General features: G+C 40.2%; 1 protein-coding gene across 1 annotated transcript in view; it reads left to right on the forward strand.

Moving 5' to 3' along the window:
* LOC109578125 (phospholipid-transporting ATPase ABCA3-like) overlaps window positions 1–19,800 on the forward strand; it is a 204,253-nt gene that overhangs the window by 19,589 nt on the left and 164,864 nt on the right. The window contains exons 5-7 of the mRNA XM_070779778.1: window positions 10,433–10,689; window positions 14,645–14,755; window positions 15,525–15,642. Of these exons, the coding sequence (XP_070635879.1) occupies window positions 10,433–10,689; window positions 14,645–14,755; window positions 15,525–15,642 (486 nt within the window). The remainder of the gene's footprint in view (window positions 1–10,432; window positions 10,690–14,644; window positions 14,756–15,524; window positions 15,643–19,800) is intronic.

A 19,800-nucleotide genomic window follows, 5' to 3' on the forward strand; every position in this document is an offset into this window, starting at 1 on the left:
CGACTTATACAGGAGGCTATTCAAGGTGAAGCTAAGAGGCAAATAGATCATTAAATACCTAATGTGTAAAGTGAAGGAATATGAAATCTCTTCCTGGAAGTTATAAGAGACAAAATCATAGCAATATTTAGTACAAATAGGAGAAATGATATGGTAGTGGATGCATCTCTTCAAGTAATGACACTCTCCAAGTAATGACACTCATGTTCATCTTTGGTATTTGTTTAAATCTGAACTCAAACTTTTGTTTCTATTGATGAATAAATAAGACTGTGACCTATATTTCACAATTTATATAATTGATTGCAGTGTTTCAGAGAATGGCACTTATTTTGTATTGGACATCTGAATTTTGTTTTATTCCACTTGTTGATTTTGAGCGTTATATTACTTGACACCAGGCAGTATGCCCTTGGGTTTCCTTAATACCATACTATTAGTGGGAAAATGTTATGAGAAGAAGGGTGGATGAAGCATGTTTGGTAACATTTAAATTAAGGAAGAGTAAATAAAAGAAGACAAGGGTACAGAGATTAAGAAGGATTGACAAGTAGGTGAGTAGAATATTAAGACAGCTACTGCCTCATGCTAATTCACTTCAGTTATATCTGACTCTTTGAGACCATATGGACTGCAGACTATCAGGCTCCTCTGTCCACGGGATTCTCCAGGCAAGAATACTGGAGTGGGTTGCCATGCCCTCCTCGGGGGCACCTTCCTTGGATAGGTACTAAATATATTAAAGAAGGAATGAGAAACCTCAATACTTGATATTTCAATTTTATAACCACAAAAGAATCTCTTGAAGCCTAAAAACAGCAATTCCTTCATAAAAAAGAGTTTCTATTTAAAAAAAAAAAAAAAACTATAGAACATTGATGAAGGAAATTAAAGATGACTCAAAGAAAGGGAAAGATGGTCCATGCTGCTGAATTAGCGAGTTAATATTGCTAAGATGGCCATACTGAAAGCAATCTACAGATTTAATACAATCTCATTCAAAATACCCATGGCGTTTTTCACAGAACTAGAGCAAACAATCCTAAAATGTATATGGAACCAGAAGACTCCAAATTGCTGAAGCAAGCTTGATAAAAAAGAACAAAGCTGAAGCTCTCATATTCCCTGACTTCAGACTACACTAGAAATATCCAGTAATCAAAACAGAATGATGCAGCACAAAACAGATACATAGGCCAGTGGAACAGAGTAGAGACCCCAGAAATAAATCCACAGACCTGTAGTCAGTTTATATAGGTAAGAATATACAATGAAGAAAAAAGTCTTTTCAATAAGTTAAGCTGAAAAAAAAAAATGGGCAGCTACATGTAAAACAATGAGATTAGAACACTCCCTCATAATGCCATGTACTAAAATAAACTTGAAAAAGATTAAGGACTAAATATAAAACTTGATACTGTGGAACTCCTAGAAGAGAACATAGGCAGGACATTCTTTGATGGAAATTGTAGCAAAGTCTTTTCTATCTGTCTCCTAAGACAAAAGTAAAAATTAAGAATTAAGCTTAAAAGCTTTTGCACAACAAACATCAACAAAATTCCATTTCTCATATGGAATGAGAAAAAATATTTGCAAATGGTATGGCAGACAAGGGGTTAATATCCAAAATACACAAACAGCTTATACAACTCAATATCAAAAAAACTAACAACCCAATCAAAAAATGGGCAGAAGACCTGAATACACATTTTTTCCAAAGAAGATGTATGGATGGCCAACAGACGCATGGAAAGGTGCTCAGTAACACTAATTATTAGAAAAATGTAAATCAGATGAGATAATACTTCATTTATATCAGAATGGCTGTCATCAAAAGTCTACAAATAACGAATGTTGACCAGAATATGGAGAAAAGAGAATCTCTTGTACACTGTGCTGCTACTGCTGCTGCTGCTGCTAAGTCGCTTCAGTTGTGTCCGACTCTGTGTGACCCCATAGATGGCAGCCCACCAGGCTCCCCCATCCCTGGGATTCTCCAGGCAAGAACACTGGAGTGGGTTGCCATTTCCTTCTCCAATGCATGAAAGTGAAAAGTGAAAGTGAAGTCTCTCAGTCGTGTCTGACTCTCCGTGACCCCATAGACTACAGCCTACCAGGCTCCTCCATCCATGGGATTTTCCAGGCAAGAGTACTGGAGTGGGGTGCCATTGCCTTCTCCATGTACACTGTGGGTGGGAATAGAAAACAGTATGGATACTTAAAAAACTACAATTAGAACTACTATATGATCCAGTAGTTCCACTCCTCAATATACATCTCAAAGAAAATGAAAACCCTGACTAGAAAAGATACATGCACCCAATGTCCATAGCAGCAATATTTACAATAGCCAAGATATGGAAGCAACCCAAGTGTTCATCAAAAGACAAATGAATAAGAAATATGTGAGAGATATATATATATGGATTCCCTGGTGGTTCAGGTGGTAAAGAATCCATGTGCAGTGCAGGAGACCTAGGTTCGATCCTTGGGTCAGGAAGATCCCCTGGAGAAGGAAATGGATGCCCACTCCAGTATTCTTGCCTGGAGAATTCCATGGACAGAGGATCCTGGTGGGCTACAGTCCATGGGGTCACAAAGATTCAAATACAATATATACATATATGTGTGCTGTGCTTAGCCACTCAGTTGTGTCCGACTCTTTGCGACCCTATAGACTGTAGCCTGCCAGGCTCCTCTATCCTTGGGGATTCTCCAGGGTAGAATACTGGATTGGGTTGCCATGCCCTCCTCCAAGAGATCTTCCCAACCCAGGGATCAAACCCAGGTCTCTCGCAATACAGGTGGATTCTTTACCATCTGAGCCATCAAGAAAGCCCAAGAATATTGGAGTGGGTAGCCTATCCCTTCTCCAGGGGATCTTCCTGACCCAGATATTGAACTGGGTTCTCCTGCATTTCAGGTGGATTCTTTACCAGTTGAGCTTCTAGGGAAGCCCATATGCATATATAATGGGATGATATTAAAAAGATATATAATGAATATTACTCAGTCATAAAAAAGAACAGAATTCTGCCATTTGCTGCAATGTGAATAAACCTAAAAAATATTATGCTTAGTGAAATATCAGGCAGAAAAAGACAAATACTTTGTGATATCACTTATGTGTGGAATCTAAAAAATAAAATTCACATACATGACAAAATAAAAAGACCAACTGACATAGAAAAGAAAACTAGTAGTTAGTTACCAGAGCAGAGAGAAAATTAAGATAGGATATGGGATTAAGAGATACAAGCTAATGTACAAAATATATAAGTAACAAGGATATATTAATTGTACAACATAAGGAATTATAGCCATCACGTTTTATAGCCATCATTTTTGATATCTTTTTTTAATTCAGGTGTATTTGATTTATAATGTTGTACTAATTTCTGGTATATAGCAAAGTGAACTCAACATATTTCACATATATATACATTCTTTTTTTAAATATTATTTTCCATTATGACTTATCCCAGGAAATTGAATGTAGTTCCTTGAGCTATGGGTTCCCCTGGTGGCTCCAACAGTAAAGAGTCGGCCTGCAATTCAGGAGACCCAGATTCAATCCCTGGGTCGGGAAGATCCCCTGGGAAAGGAAATGGCAACCTACTCCAGTACTCTTCCCTGGAAAATCCCATGCACGGAGGAGCCTGGTGGGCTGCAGTCCATGGGATCGCTAAGAGTTGGACATGACTGAGCGACTTCACTTTCACTTTTCACTTTCATCCATTGGAGAAATAAATGGCAACCCACTCCAGTGTTCTTGCCTGGAGAATCCCAGGGACAGCGGGGAGCCTGGTAGGCTGCCCTCTATGGCGTCGCACAGAGTCGGACACGACTGAAGCAACTTAGCAGCAGCAGCAGCAGCCATGAAATTAAAAAACGCTTACTCCTTGGAAGAAAAGTTATGACCAACCAAGACAGCATATTGAAAAGCAGAGACATTACTTTGCCAACAAAGGTCCGTCTGGTCAAGGCTATGGTTTTTCCAGTGGTCATGTATGGATGTGAGAGTTGGACTGTGAAGAAGGCTGAGCGCCGAAGAATTGATGCATTTGAAGTGTGGTGTTGGGGAAGACTCTTGAGAGTCCCTTGGACTGCAAGGAGATCCAACCAGTCCATTCTGAAGGAGATCAGCCCTGGGATTTCTTTGGAAGGAATGGTGTTAAAGCTGAAACTCCAGTACTTTGGCCACCTCATGCGAAGAGTTGACTTATTGGAAAAGACTCTGATGCTGGGAGGGATTGGGGGCAGGAGGAAAAGGGGACGACAGAGGATGAGATGGCTGGATGGCATCACTGTGTCGATGGACATGAGTCTGAGTGAACTCCGGGAGTTGGTGATGGACAGGGAGGCCTGGCGTGCTGCGATTCAAGGGGTCACAAAGAGTCGGACACGACTGCACAACTGAACTGAACTGAACTGATACATAAAATGCAGTATGCAACTACACCTAGCAGAAGGCATATGCAAGCAGCTTCTTAGACCAAGGGCATCACAGAACAGGCAGGGCAGGCCAGGCTTGCGCCCCATAGCCTGGGGTGCTGCTTCAGAAATGAGAACCATAACTCCCTTTCCAAAAGTTTCCATACTTGAGGGAGTGACTGTGGAAGCTCTATATATACCAAGTGTCTTGGACTTGAGGATGTTTCTGGGGAGAAATCTCAGCATGAATTCAGAACAAAGGGAGATGCTTTGAGTGGGATGTGAATATATTGTGGAGAAGAAGCCAATTCTGACTTCTTTGTTTCATGTCAGAAACTGTTTCTTTGACTTGCTTTTCATTGCTTTTGTTATTATAATCATACAGAATGCTCTGCCTCAGAGAATCCTACCCACCTGCCTGACTGTTAAACTAAAGTGCCTTTGTTCAGAACTCTGTCCACCTGTATATGGCAGGAAGAAATTAACACATCCCCTGCCTGAGGCTTGCCATTCTAGGAGATGTTTGCAAGATTAATGGCCTTTTTACTTTGCTTCCTCACCTCTTCCCAATCTCTGATCTATAAAAGAACCTGGCATCCAGACCCAGATAATATGGTTATTTTGAGACATTAACCTTCCATCTTCTTGGTCAGCTGGCTCCCTGATTAAAGTCTCATCCTTGCCTTAGATTGATTAACTTCTAAGATACTGGAGTAGAAGGATGTGTGCTCATCTTCTCCTGCAAGAATACCAAAATCACAAGTGAAGTTGCTCAGTCGTGTCTGACTCTTTGCGACTCCATGGACTGTAGCCCACCAGGCTCCTCCATCCATGGAATTTTCTAGGCAAGAGTACCGACCAAAATCACAACTAGTTGCTAAACAACCATCAACAGGAGAATGTTGAATCCTAGCAGAAAAAGATAGCCCGCATCCAGGGGCAAAGAAGAAACCCCAACAAGACAGTGGGAGGGGTGCAATCATGTTTAAAATCAAATCTCAGACCCACCAGATGCTGAGGGGATGCCAAAAAAAAAAAAATCGTGCGCACCAGGACCCAGGAAAGGAACAGTGAGCTCCACAAGGGACTGAGCCAGACTTACCTTTGGGTGTCTGAGTGTCTCCTGCAGAGGCACGAGTCAGCAGTGACCTACCACAGGGACAGGGGCTTTGGCTGCATCAGACCTGGGTGGCGCGGTGTGAGGCATAAGTCCTCTTGGAGGAGGTCACCATTAGCTCCACTGTACAGCCATTGAGCAGATGACCCATGAACTGGAGAACCATTATACCAAACAAGTTCTTGCACTGTTGCAAAAGTTCTAGGGCCCACAAGGGATTTCCTAACCTGGGAAATCCAGCAAAGGGACTGAGAACCCCTGGGGAATTTGATTTTGAAAGCCAGTGGTATTTGATTACAGAACTTCCACAGGACTGGGGAAAAAGACTTGGAGGGCACAAACAAAACCTTGTGCCCACCAAGACCCAGGGGAAAGGAGCAGTGGCCCCACAAGAGACTGAGCCAGACTTGCCTGTGAGTGTCCTTGAGTCTCCGGCGGAGGCGTGAGTCAACAGTGGCTTGCTGCGGGGTCAGGGGCACTGACTGCAACACTCCTGAGAAGCCCAGCATGCTCCGTAAGTCCTTTTGAAGGAGGTCACCATTACCCCTACCACAGTTTGGCCTCTAGCCAAACTAAAGGGAGGGAACACAGACCCACCTATCAGCTGAAACTTGGATTAAAGATTTCCTCAGCATGGCCTTGCCCACCAGAGCAAGATCAAATTTTCCCCACAGCCAGTTCCTCCCATCAGGGAAGGTTCCACAAGCCTCTTATCCTCATACATCAGAGGGCACACAAATTGAAAACCACAGTCCCAGGAAACTAAACAAACTGATCACATGGATCACAGCCTTGTCTAACTCGATGAAATTATAAGCCATGCCATGTAGAGTTCCAATATGGTGCAGAATTCTGACAAAACATGGTCCACTGGAGAAGGGAATGGCAAACCACTTCAGCATGCTTGCCTTGAGAACCTCATGAACAGTATGAAAAGGCAAAAAGATGGGACACTGAAAGATGAACTCCCCAGGTCGGTAGGTGCCTAATATGCTTCTGGACAAGAGCAGAGAAATAGCTCCAAAAGAAATGAAGAGGCTGAGCCAAAGCAGAAACAGCGCCCACTTGTGGATGTGTCTGGTGGTGAAAGTAAAGTTTGATGCTGTAAATAATATCGCATAGGAACCTGCAATTGGAGAAGGCAGTGGCACCCCACTCCAGTACTCTTGCCTGGAAAATCCCATGGACGGAGGAGCCTGGTAGGCTGCAGTCCATGGGGTCACTAAGAGTCGGACACCACTGAGAAACTTCACTTTCACACATTGGAGAAGGAAATGGCAACCCACTCCAGTATTCTTGCCTGGAGAAACCCAGGGACAGGGGAGCCAGGTGGGCTGCCGTCTATGGGGTCACACAGAGTCAGACACGACTGAAGCGACTTAGCATAGCATAGCATAGGAACCTGCGATAGAAAATATTAATTCCATGAATCAGGGTAAATTGAAAGTGGTCAAACAGGAGCTGGCAGGAGTGAACATCAATATTTTAGGAATCAGTAAACTAAAATGGAACAAAAGGGGCAAATTTAATTCAGATGGCCATTATATCTACTACTGTGAGCAAGAATCCCTTAGAAGAAGAAATGAAGTAGCCCTTATAGTCAACAAAAGAGTCCAAAATGCAGTGCTTGGGTGCACTCAAAAACAATAGAATGATCTCTGTTCGTTTCCAAGGCAAACCATTCAATATCACAGTAATCCAAGTATATGCCCCAACCAGTTATACTAAAGAAGCTGAAGTTAAATGGTTGTAAAAAGACCTACATGACCTTCTAAAACTAACACCAAAAAAGGATTCCTTTTCATCTTAGGGGACTGGAATGCAAAAGTATGGAAGGCAAGAGTTACCTGGAGTAACAGGCAAGTTTAGCCTTGGAGTACAAAATGAAGCAGGGCAAACCAAGAAAACGCACTAGTCATAGCAAACACCCTCTTGCAACAACACAAGAGATGACTCTACACATGAACATGACCAGATGGTCAATACTGAACTCAGATTGATTATATTCCTTGCAGCAAAGATGAAGAAGCTCTATGCAGTCAGCAAAAACAAGACCAGGAGCTGACTGTGACCCAGATCGTGAACTCCTTATTGCAAAATTCAGACTTTTGCAAAATTGAAGAAAGTAGGAAAAACCACTAGACCATCCAGCTCTGATCTAAATCAAATTCCTTATGATTATACAATGGAAGTGACAGATAATTTCAAGGGATTAGATCTGATAGAGTGCCTGAAGAATTAAGGACAGAGGTTCATAATATAGTACAGGAGGCAGTGATCAAGACCATCCCCAAGAAAAAGAAGTCCAAAAAGGCAAAATGGTTGTCTGAGGAGGCCTTACAAATAGCTGAGAAAACAAGAGAAGCTAAAGGCAAAGAAGAAAAGGAAAGATACACCCATTTGAACACAGAGTTCCAAAGAAAGCAAGGAAAGATAAAAAAGCCTTCCTCAGTGATCAATGCAGATAAATAGAGGAAAACAATAGAATGGGAAAGACTAGAGATCTCTTCAAGAAAATTAGAGATACTAAGAGAACATTTCATGCAAAAATGGACACAATAAAGAACAGAAATGGTAGAGGCCTAACAAAAGCAGAAGATATTAAGAAGAGGTGGCAAGAATACACAGAAGAACTATTCAAAAAAGATCTTAATGACCTAGATAGCCACAATGGTGTGATCACTCATCTAGAGCCCATCTTGGAGTGTGAAGTCAAGTGGGCCTTAGGAAGCACCACTATGAACCAAGTTAGTGAAGGTGATGGAATTCCAGCTGAGCTATTTTGAATCCTAAAAGACGATGCTGTTACAGTACTGCACTTAATATGTCAGCAAATTTGGAAAACTTGGCAGTGACCACAGGACTGGAAAAGATCAGTTTTCATTCCAATCCCAAAGAAAGGCAATGCCAAAGAATGCTCAAACTACCACACAATTACACTCATTTCAAATGCTGACAAAGTAATGCTCAAAATTCTCCAAGCTAGAGATCAAATTGCCAACATCTGTTGGATCATAGAAAAAGCAAGAGAATTCCAGAAAAGCATCTACTTACTGACTATGCTAAAGCTTTTGACTGTATGCATCACAATAAATTGTGGAAAATTCTTGAAGAGATTGTTATACCAGACCACCTTATCTGCCTCCTGTGAAACCTGTATGCAAGTCAAGAAGCAGCATTTAGAATTGGACATGGAACTACAGACTGGTTCCAAATTGGAAAAGGAGTACATCAAAGCTGTATACTGTCACCCTGCTTATTTAACTTATGTGCAGAGTACATCATGCAAAATTCCAGACTGGATGAAGCACAAGCTAGAATCAAGATTGCTGGGAGAAATACCAGTAACTTTAGATATGCAGGTGACACCACCCTTATGGCAGAAAGTGAAGAGGAACTAAAGAACCTCTTGATGAATGTGAAAGTGCAGAGTGAAAAAGCTGGCTAAAAACTCAACATTTTAAAAACTAAGATCGTGGCATCAGGTCCCATCACTTCATTGTATATAGATGGGGAAACAATGGAAACAGTGACAGACTTTATTTTCTTGGGCTCCTAAATCACTGAAAATGGTGACTGCAGCCATGAAATTAAAAGACACTTCTTGATAGAAAAGCTATGACCAACCTAGACAGCTTATTAAAAAACAGAGACATCACTTTGCTGACTAAAGTCCATCTAGTCAAAGCTATGGCTTTTCCAGCCGTCATGTATGGATCTGAGAGTTGGACCATAAAGGTAACTGAGCACCAAAGAATTGATGCTTTTGAGCCATGGTGCTGGAGAAGACTTTTGAGAATCCCTTGGACAGGAAGGAGATCCAACCAGTCTATCCTAAATGAAATCAACCCTGAATGTTCATTGGAAGTTATGTGGAAGCTGAAGCTCCAGTACTTTGGCCACTTGATGCAAAGAGCTGACTCATTTGAAAAGACCCTGATGCTGGGAAAGATTGAAGGCAGGTGGAGAAGGGGACAACAGAGGACAAGATGGTTGGATGGCATCACCAAATCATTGGGTATCAGTTTGAGCAAGCTCTGGGAGATGGTTAAGGACAGGAAAGCCTGGCATGCTGCAATCTATGGTGTCACAAAGAGTCGGACCTGACTGAGCGACTGAACAACTACAAAATACATAGAATAGATAAACAACAAGAGTTTACTGTATATGGAATTATATTCAATTTCTTATACTAACCTCTAGTCGAATATAATCTGAAAAAAATGTACCTGAGTTACTATGCTGTACACTTGACACTATCACATTATTGTAAATCAACTATACTTCAGTTTTTAAAAAAGCAGTTTGAGTCTATCCCAAGTGTAATTATTTTTTGTTAGTCTCACCTATTTTACCAATGCATAAGGCTCTAGATTTGTAAGTTAAAAGCCCATTCCAAGTAGAAAAAATAAGTAAAAGAAAAGCAAGTTACTTCCTAAACTGCGTTTTAGCTTTATGGATAACTTGGTTTCAGTGAAACAATTTTCCTTGGGGTCCAAACTGTATTACTCACTATATATATCTGTCACTCTGACTTTCACATCTTATTTTACATTTCCAAGTCTTCATCTCACCAGTGTTTAATTAAAGCTGCATTTTTTGTAAATATGAATTACATTTACCAAGTCTACCACTTTTATGAAATATATTTAATTTTTAGAAGATGTGAATTAGATTCCTCTGAAGAAGTAACGCTTGTTTCTGTGTGAGCGCTATAATAGGTTCTCAGAGCTATTATGTTCAGTTGACCCTGATGCAACACCAAGTTTACGTTCTATATGTGATAAGCTATGACTGACTTGAATTACCTTGCTTTTTGCATGTGTCTGATTAGACGTTCCTTAGCATGTTTTACTTAATGATGTTTATTTTATCATATAGGGTACATCAGAGAAGGATTCCTGGCTATACAGCATGCCTTAGATAAGGCCATCATTCTATATCATGAGAGCAGTGCTAGACAGTTGTTTGATGATATCAGCATCCTTGTACAGAGATTTCCATATCCAGCTTATCCTGATGACGGATTACTTTTGCTCACTGGTAGTTTCCTTCCTCTGATGTTCATACTCATGTTCTCTCCAACTGTACTTTCCATCATTCGATCTATTGTATGGGAAAAGGAAAAAAGATTGAAGGTAATCCAAATTATTTTCTTACAAAGTTTCTTTAAAGGATTTTTAAGCATGTAGAGTTCTGTTACACAGAGGGTTGGATTATTTCTGCATGTTCAGCATTGTGGATGGTTGTTGCATCCCATAGAAGCAGATTATATCCCAGTAACAACTACAGACCAGGAAGAGTGAATACCAAGCTAGCTGATTTCCAGAAGCAAAGTGTGTGAAGCAGCCAAAAGGTAAAAGTAAAACCTGATGGCAAGAAGGGACACGGTAAAAGTTCACTAGAGGAATTTGATGTTAGAATTTGAAATTAGAGTAACAATTTCAAACAACTCAGGTCCTAGCTAATCTAATATGAAGCATCACACTATAGGCCTATTTACCTTCATATATGCTCCCCTAGCTAACATGTCTGATTTTCAATAAAGGATTGTAAGCCACACCAAAAATTAAGAAAAAAGTGTTTCAAAGAGACAAATCTGTAATCAAAATCAGACTCAGATAAATCAAAGTTGTTAGAAAGCCCAGACAAGTTTTAAATTCAGTTCAGTCACTCAGTCGTGTTAGACTCCTTGTGACCCCATGGATTGCAGCACGCCAGACTCCCCTGTCTATCACCAACTCCCAGAGTTTACTCAAACTCATCAAGTCAGTGATGACATCCAACCATCTCATCCCTTTTGCCATTCTCCTCCCGCCTTCAATCTTTCCCAGCATCAGGGAGCTATCCGGTGAGGCAGTTCTTTGCATCAGGTGGCCAAAAGTATTGGAGTTTCAGCTTCAGCATCAGTCCTTCCAATGAATATTCAGGACTGATTTTCTTTAGGATGGACTGGTTGGATTTCCTTGCAGTCCAAGGGACTCTCAAGAATCTTCTCCAACACCACAATTCAAAAGCACCAATTCTTCGGCATTCAGCTTTCTTTATACTCCAATTCTCACATCCATACATGACTACTGGAAAAACCATAGCTTTGACTAGATGGATCTTGTTGGCAATGCAAGGTCTCTACTTTTTAATATACTGTATAGGTTGGTCATAACTTTCCTTCCAAGGAGTAAGCCTCTTTTAATTTCATGGCTGCAATCACCATCAGAAGCGATTTTGGAGCCCCAAAAAATAAAGTCAGCCACTGTTTCCACTGTTTCCCCATCTGTTTGCCGTGAAGTGAAGGGAATGAATGCCATGATCTTCATTTTTTGAATGTTGAGCTTTAAGCCAACTTTTTCACTCTCCTCTTTCACTTTCATCAAGAGGCTCTTTAGTCCCTCTTCACTTTCTGCCATAAGGGTGGTGTCATCTGCATATCTGAGAATATTGATTTTTCTCCCAGCAATCTTGATTCCAGCTTGTGTTTCATCCAGCCCAGCGTTTCTCATGATGTCCTCTACAGATAAGTTAAATAAGCAGGGTGACAATATACAACCTTGACGTACTCCTTTTCCTATTTGGAACCAGTCTGTTATTCCATGTCCAGTTCTAACTGTTGCTTCCTGACCTGCATATAGATTTCTCAAGAGGCAGGTCAGAGGGTCTGGTATTCCCATCTCTTTCAGAATTTTCCACTCTTCTCCAGTAGCATATTTAGCACCTACCAACCTGGGGAGTTCATCTTTCAGTGTCTTATCTTTTTGCCTTTTCAAAGTGTTCATGGGGTTCTCAAGTCTGAAGTGGCTTGCCATTCCCTTCTCTAGTAGACCACGTTTTGTCAAAACTCTCCACCATGACCCATCCGTCTTGGGTGGCCCTACGTGGCATGGCTCATAGTTTCATTGAGTTAGACAAGACTGTGGTCCATGTGATCAGTCTGATTAGTTTTCTGTGATTGTGGTTTTCATTCTGTCTTCCCTTTGATGGATAAATGTTAAGAGGCTTATGGAAACTTCCTGATGGGAGAGACTGACTGAGTGGGAAACTGGGTCTTGTTCTGATGGGTGGGGCAATGCTCAGTAAATCTTTAGTCCAATTTCCTGTTGATGGCTGGGGCTGTGTTCCCTCCCTGTTGTTTGGCCTGAGGCCAAACTATGGTGAAGGTAATGAAGATAATTGAAGGACCTCCTTCAAAAGGTCCTGTGTAGCACTGGGGCATTCAGTGCCCCCGGTCCTGCCGCAGTCCACTGCTGACCCATGCCTCACAGTTTAAATTATTGTGATTAATAATTTAAGACACTAAAGGAAAAGGTGATGGTGTCCAGGATCCTTAAGACCATCCCTATTTTCTGAAATTCACTTGAAGGATTCATGGGACTCAGCATGTAGATATGCTAACAGCTAAGGTTTATTTTAATGGTAGAGTAAGTGTAGGTGATAGCTGAATCATAAGAGAAAATGACACAGGCAAAGCCTAGAGGAATTAACCTGCAGGCTTCCGCAAGTAATTTCACAAGAGGTCACCCAGGGCATACTCTTGCACCAGTGATGAAAATCCAGCAACATATTTGTGGTGTTCTTGTCCAGAGAAATCCATTAGAAATCCATTAGCATCCAAGGTTTTGATTGGCATGCTGGTTATATTTATAAACACCTTTGGCCTACCACATACCAAAATTTCAAACTCCTAGACAGCAGGTATCCAACATACACCATATTATTTGTCTAAATGGTTTAGGCATGGTCAGCCACACTTATCATTTAGAAAATGTTTTATATCAGTGAAGGGAGTGGTTTATCAGCCAAATTTCCATATACCAACCAAAGGCCAATCTTGCAAACAGCCTTCTAAAAACAGTAGTGTCAAGCTTTCTCTTTTCAGCATGATAGATAACATGCAGGATCAGATAGGTAATGCTATCAGAAACAGCTGAGCACTGATAAATTGATGCTTTTGAACTGTGGTGTTGGAGAAGACTCTTGAGAGTCCCTTGGACTGCAAGGAGATCCAACCAGTCCATCCTAAAGGAAATCAGTCCTGAATGTTCATTGGAAGGACTGATGTTGAACCTGAAATTCCAGTACTTTGGCCACCTGATGCGAAGAACTCACTCATTTGAAAAGCCCCTGATGCTGGGAAAGATTGAAGGTGGGAGAAGCGGACAACAGAGGATGGCATCACCGACTCAATGGACATGAGTTTGAGTCAACTCTGGAAGTTGGTGATGGACAGGGAGGCCTGGTATGCTGCAGTCCATGGGGTCGCAAGGAGTCTGACACGACTGAGCAACTGAACTGAACTGAACTGATCGGAAACAGCAAGCTATAAGGAGTCAAATGGAATTGCTAGAAATTAAAACAAGCATACTGACAAAAATGGAGAATGCCTTTGACAGACTCATAAGTAGACTTGACCTTCACGAGGAAAGAATCAAAAATTGAATACAAGAAAGTTGAAATTACACAAACTTAAGCGCAAAAAGAAAACATTATGTAAAGATCCAGAAGAAAACATTGAAAAGCTATAGGACACTGTCAATGATATAGTGTGTATATAATTGGAATTCAAAAAGAAGATGTGAAAATAGAGTTAAAGAAATAATGGCAGAGACTTTTACAAAATTAATGGTAGACATCAAACCACAGTTCCAAAAAGCTCAGAGACAAACTAGAGGGAAGGAAAAGACTCATTGCCTACAAAGAACAAATATAAGAAGTACTGCTGACTTCTAATTTACAATTGAATTTTTTAAAAAAGAAACCATAACACATTTAAGGATGTGGATATAATGGAAAAGAGATCTTAATCTCGATATTTCAAAGTTTAATTTTAAATGCTCTCCACTTTGGTTTAATACTAGGTGTAATGTTGACAAAAGATTTCTGAACTCAAGAGAAAAATATTTGAATGTCATTACTGCCCTTACTAACTGCATGTGTAATCAACACACACGACTTTCTGAGCCTTGATTTTTTTCACTCATAAAATGAAGATATTATCCATTTAAATATGTTTTTATGAGAATTCAGTTTTTAAATGTATGTGAAATGTTATGAATTGCTGATATATTTAATATTTGATTTGTTTTGAATTTCTTACAGGAGTACCAGCTTACAATTGGACTTAAAAGTTGGATGATCTGGGCTGCGTATTTCTTCACATTCTTCTTTTTTTATATCTTTATTGTCTCTATGATATGTGTGTTACTCTTTGCCAAGGCAAGTGTTAGTTTCATGCTGCCCAATAGAAATGAGTCATACATGTACTATTAGGATTTTAGTAGCTACTAGAAATTTTAAAAAGGAAAAGGTGAAATTATTTTAATAATGTGTATTATTTAGCCAATATACACAAAATATTATTTCAGTATGCAACCCATTTTAAAATTGAGATATTTTACATTCTTTTCTGTACTAAAACTTATAACTCCAGTGTATATTTCATATTTAGAGCACATCTCAATTTGTACACTGTATTTTCATTAGAAATACTTCATCTGTATTTGACGCTGCTTTATCTTTCGAGTTTAAGTTAAAAATAACTAAAATTCAATGACAATAAAAAGTCAGCTCCTCAGTCACACTAGCTACATTTCAAGTGCTTAATGTTTCAAGTGTTTAATAGCTACATGCCATATATGGCTGTTACATCTAACATTTTAGTTCCAGTGGATTGCAACCGGCTGCAACTATGCTTTAAGAAGGAGAAAGCTTCAGTCATAGTATGGACTGATCAGTCTCAGGTTTTCAAAAGAATGAAAAATGGCTTTTATGGAAATTCAGAGACTTTCAAATCTCTGAGAAAAACATTAATCCTTCTGTAAGAAATAAGTTAATTAGTTAACTTGGCATCTCATTGAGTTTCAGTCACTGGGCAGTGTGATCTGTTTCTTTAGGGTCATAGTTTTCTCCCTCTTCCCTTGTGTTTATATGGTACTACTTATTGCATATTTTACATGATGTCATAATTGTTTTATTGTAGATTTTCAATGATCCAGTCTTCTACTACAGTGACTATAGTTTCATTTTTGTCTTTCTTATGTGTTATGCCATTGCTTCAATATTCTTTGGCTTTATGGTTAGCACATTCTTCAATAAAGGTGAGTCTAAGACTTCTCCTGTAATAGAATTACCATTTTAATTGACCAAAATAAGGCCATATTTGGGAGCTCCATGTAACTATCTCACATACAGTCTTGGCATACATTCTAACATAGAAGATGAATTGCACATGAAATGATTTGACATAGAGATAGAGGGTGCACGGCACCCCACTCCAGTACTCTTGCCTGGAAAATCCCATGGACGAAGGAGCCTGATGGGCTGCAGTCCATGGGGTTGCAAAGAGTTGGACACGACTGAGCAACTTCCCTTTCACTTTTCACTTTCATGCATTGGAGAAGGAAATGGCAACCTACTCCAGTGTTCTTGCCTGGAGAATCCCAGGGACGGGGGAGCCTGGTGGGCTGCCGTCTATGGGGTCGCACAGAGTCGGACACGACTGAAGCGACTTAGCAGCAGCAGCAGCAGAGGGTGCACTGAAATTTAATCCTGCCCAATGCATGTATAAAAACAGTATATAAAATAAGATTGTTACCAGATGGAACTTAGGATAAATTAAACAGTGCTTCCTGCAGAAGTTGATTTCAAATCACTTCCAAAAGCAAATCAAGGGAAGGAGGTATTCATTCTTTCATTTATTCAGCATGTCCTTTGTGTACTTACCGTGTGGTAAGACACTGTATCACATACATAGACAAAGAAAAATTTATTCTTTGTGAAAGCCCACATGAGAAAGATATATATCATCAGATAACCCCAGATTGGCCTACTACAGATCTTATAGAAATAATTTTCTATTGACAACTTTTAATAACTTCCCCCCAAATTAAGGAATATTTCTTTTTTATACCACACCTATTAAGCATTATTCCTCCTGTATTTTCTGTATTGAACAAGTATAGTCCCTATTAAATAATTTTAGTATATAAATATATTTTTGCAGTAAGACTTTTAAGTATCAAAGTATAACCTTTAATCACCTCAGCTCAGTTCAGTTGCTCAGTCATGTCCAACTCTTTGCAGGCCCATGGACTGCAGCATGCCAGGCCTCCCTGTCTATCACCAACTCCTGGAGTTTACCCAAACTCATGTCCATTGAGTTGGTGATGCCATCCAACCATCTCAACTTCTGTCATCCCCTTTTTCTCCTGCTTTCAATCTTTCCCAGCATTGAGGTCTTTTCAAATGAGTCCGCTCTTTGCATCAGGTGGCCACAGTTCAAAAGCATCAATTTTTCGGCACTCAGCTTTCTTTATACTTCAACTCTCACATCCATATGTGACTACTGGAAAAATCATAGCCTTGACTAGAAGGACCTTTGTTGGCAAAGTAATGTCTCTGCTTTTGAATATGCTGTCTAGGTTGGTCATAACTTTCCTTCCAAGGAATAAGCCTCTTTTAAGTTCATGGCTGCAGTCACCATCTGCAGTGATTTTGGAGCCCAAAAAAATAAAGTCTGCCCCTGGTTCCCCATCTATTTGCCATGAAGTGATGGGACCAGATGCCATGGTTTTAGTTTTCTGAATGTTGAGCTTTAAGCCAACTTTTTCACTCTCCTCTTTCACTTTCATCAAGAGGCTCTTCAGTTCTTCACTTTCTGCCATAAGGGTGGTATCATCTGCATATCTGAGGTTATTGATATTTCTCCCAGCAATCTTGATTCCAGCTTGTGTTTCATCCAGCCCAGCGTTTCTCATGATGTCCTCTGCAGATAAGTTAAATAAGCAGGGTGACAATATACAACCTTGACATACTCCTTTTCCTATTTGGAACCAGTCTGTTATTCCATGTCCAGTTCTAACTGTTGCTTCCTGACCTGCTGCTGCTGCTGCTAAGTCGATTCAGTCATGTCCAACTCTGTGCAACCCCATAGACGGCAGCCTACCAGGCTCCCCCATCCCTGGGATTCTCCAGGCAAGAACACTGGAGTGGGTTGCCATTTCCTTCTCCAATGCATGAAAGTGAAAAGTGAAAGTGACGTTGCTCAGTCAGGTCTGACTCTTAGCGACCCCATGGACTGTAGCCTACCAGGCTCCTCTGTGCATGGGATTTTCCAGGCAAGAGTACTGGAGTGGGTGCCATTGCCTTTCTGACCTGCATATTATCACAAATATCACAAATATCACAAATATCAGCTGATTGGTTTTCACAGTTCACAATTAGTATTTGGAATTGTGCTGAAAGGAATTAACATAGCAGGCCTGAAACTCATTTCCTTAGAAAGCCTTCCTACAAAGGTTGACCTTTGCTTGGCATCTAAGAACTTAAATTTTTAGAAGATTCTCCCCATTCTCTAAATAGTAAGAGTGGCTCATGGTTCCTAAAGTGCTTGTGCAAGCAGTTTTTATACTAATCACAGGCTTTCTTTCTGGGAGTCTTGAGTCTTGATATATGTTATGTACACCTGTGTGACAAGCTCCCCACAAAAACCTTAGTCCCTCAATCCCTAATGAATATCTGGCCAACAGTATTTTATATATGCTGTCCTTGCTAGAGGAATCAAGTATAACCTGTGTGATTTCACTGAGAGACAACTCTTGTAAACCTGTGCCTGTTTCCATCTGCACTTTGCCCCATGCTCCTTTTCCCTTCAATGATTGGGCTTTGTATCTGTACATTGTTATTATAGCATCATTATTTATTCACCATAACTCTTGAGTATGACTATATGCTATATCCTTGAATTGTCCTAGAAAGTGACTTAATCCAGAGGTGGTCTTGAGGACCTAAATAAAACAATTAACAAAATTGTGGATAAAGAAAAGTAGTATGTTGAGCTAAAGCAGAAAGTGATGTGTTGAAAATCAAAATAAGATTGTCAGATAAGAGTCAGTGTATTTATAAAAACTTAAGAAAAAGGACTTTTATTTCTGGTGGTATAATAGACTAAATAATTAGAATGACTCTTCCATCTAGAACAATTAAAATATTAGTTAATATTTTTAAACTTATTTTTCAGTTCAGTTCAGTTGCTCAGTCATGTCCAATTCTTTGTGACCCCATGGACTGCAGCACACCAGGCTTCCCTGTCCATCACCAACTCCCAGAGTTGACTCAAACTCATGTCCATTGAGTCGATGATGCCATCCTCTGTTGTCCCCTTCTCCTCTTACCTTCAGTCTTTCCCAGCATCAGGGTCTTTTCAAATGAGTCAGTTCTTCGCATCAGGTGGCCAAAGTATTGGAGTTTCAGCTTCAGTCTTTCCAATGAATATTCAGAACTGATTTCCTTTAGGAATGACTGGTTTGACTGTGCATTGTTGACTGCCCCAAAGCCTTTGACTGTGTGGATCACACCAAACTCTGGTAAATTCTTAAAGAGATGGGACTAACAGACCACCTTACCTGCCTCCTGAGAAATCTGCATGCAGGTCAAGAAGCAACAGTTAGAACTGGACATGGAACAACAGACTGGTTCCAAATGGGGAAAGGAGTACATCAAGGCTGTATATTGTCACCCTACTTAGTTAACTTATATGCAGAATGCATCATGCAAAATGCCAGGCTGGATGAAGCACAAACTAAAATCAAGATTGCCAAGAGAAATATCAATAACCTCAGATACGCAGATGACACCACCTTTATGGCAGACAGTGAAGAAGTACTAAAGAGCCTCTTGTTGAAAGTAAAAGAGGAGAGTGAAAAAAAACTGACTTAAAACTTAACATTCAGAAAACTAAGATTATGGCATCTGGTCCCATCACTTCATGGTAAATAGATGGAGAAACAATGGAAACAGTGACAGATTTTATTTTGGGGGGCTCCAAAATCACTGCAGATGGTGACTGCCATCATGAAATTGAAAGATACTTGCTCTTTGGAAGAAAAGCTATGACAAACCTAGACAGCATATTAAAAAGCAGAGACATTACTTTGACAACAAAGGTCCATCTCATCAAGGCTATGGTTTTTCCAGTAGTCATGTATGAATGTGAGAGTTGGACTGTAAAGAAAGCTGAACACTGAAGAGTTGATGCTTCTGGACTGTGGTGTTGGATAAGACTCTTGAGAGTCCCTTGGACTGCAAGGAGATCAAACTTATTTTTAATTCAGCTCAAGTTCTCCTCAAAAGTAAAAATCTCAGCTACCACAATGAACAAGAATAAAAAGTCCCTGAAAGTTATAAAGAAGAAGAAAGGCTGCTTAGAAACCTTGAAACTTGAGGAATTGACTTGACCTTTACTTCCTTGGGATTTC

Source organism: Bos indicus, chromosome 25 (assembly GCF_029378745.1).
Source record: "Bos indicus isolate NIAB-ARS_2022 breed Sahiwal x Tharparkar chromosome 25, NIAB-ARS_B.indTharparkar_mat_pri_1.0, whole genome shotgun sequence".
NCBI lineage: Eukaryota > Metazoa > Chordata > Mammalia > Artiodactyla > Bovidae > Bos > Bos indicus.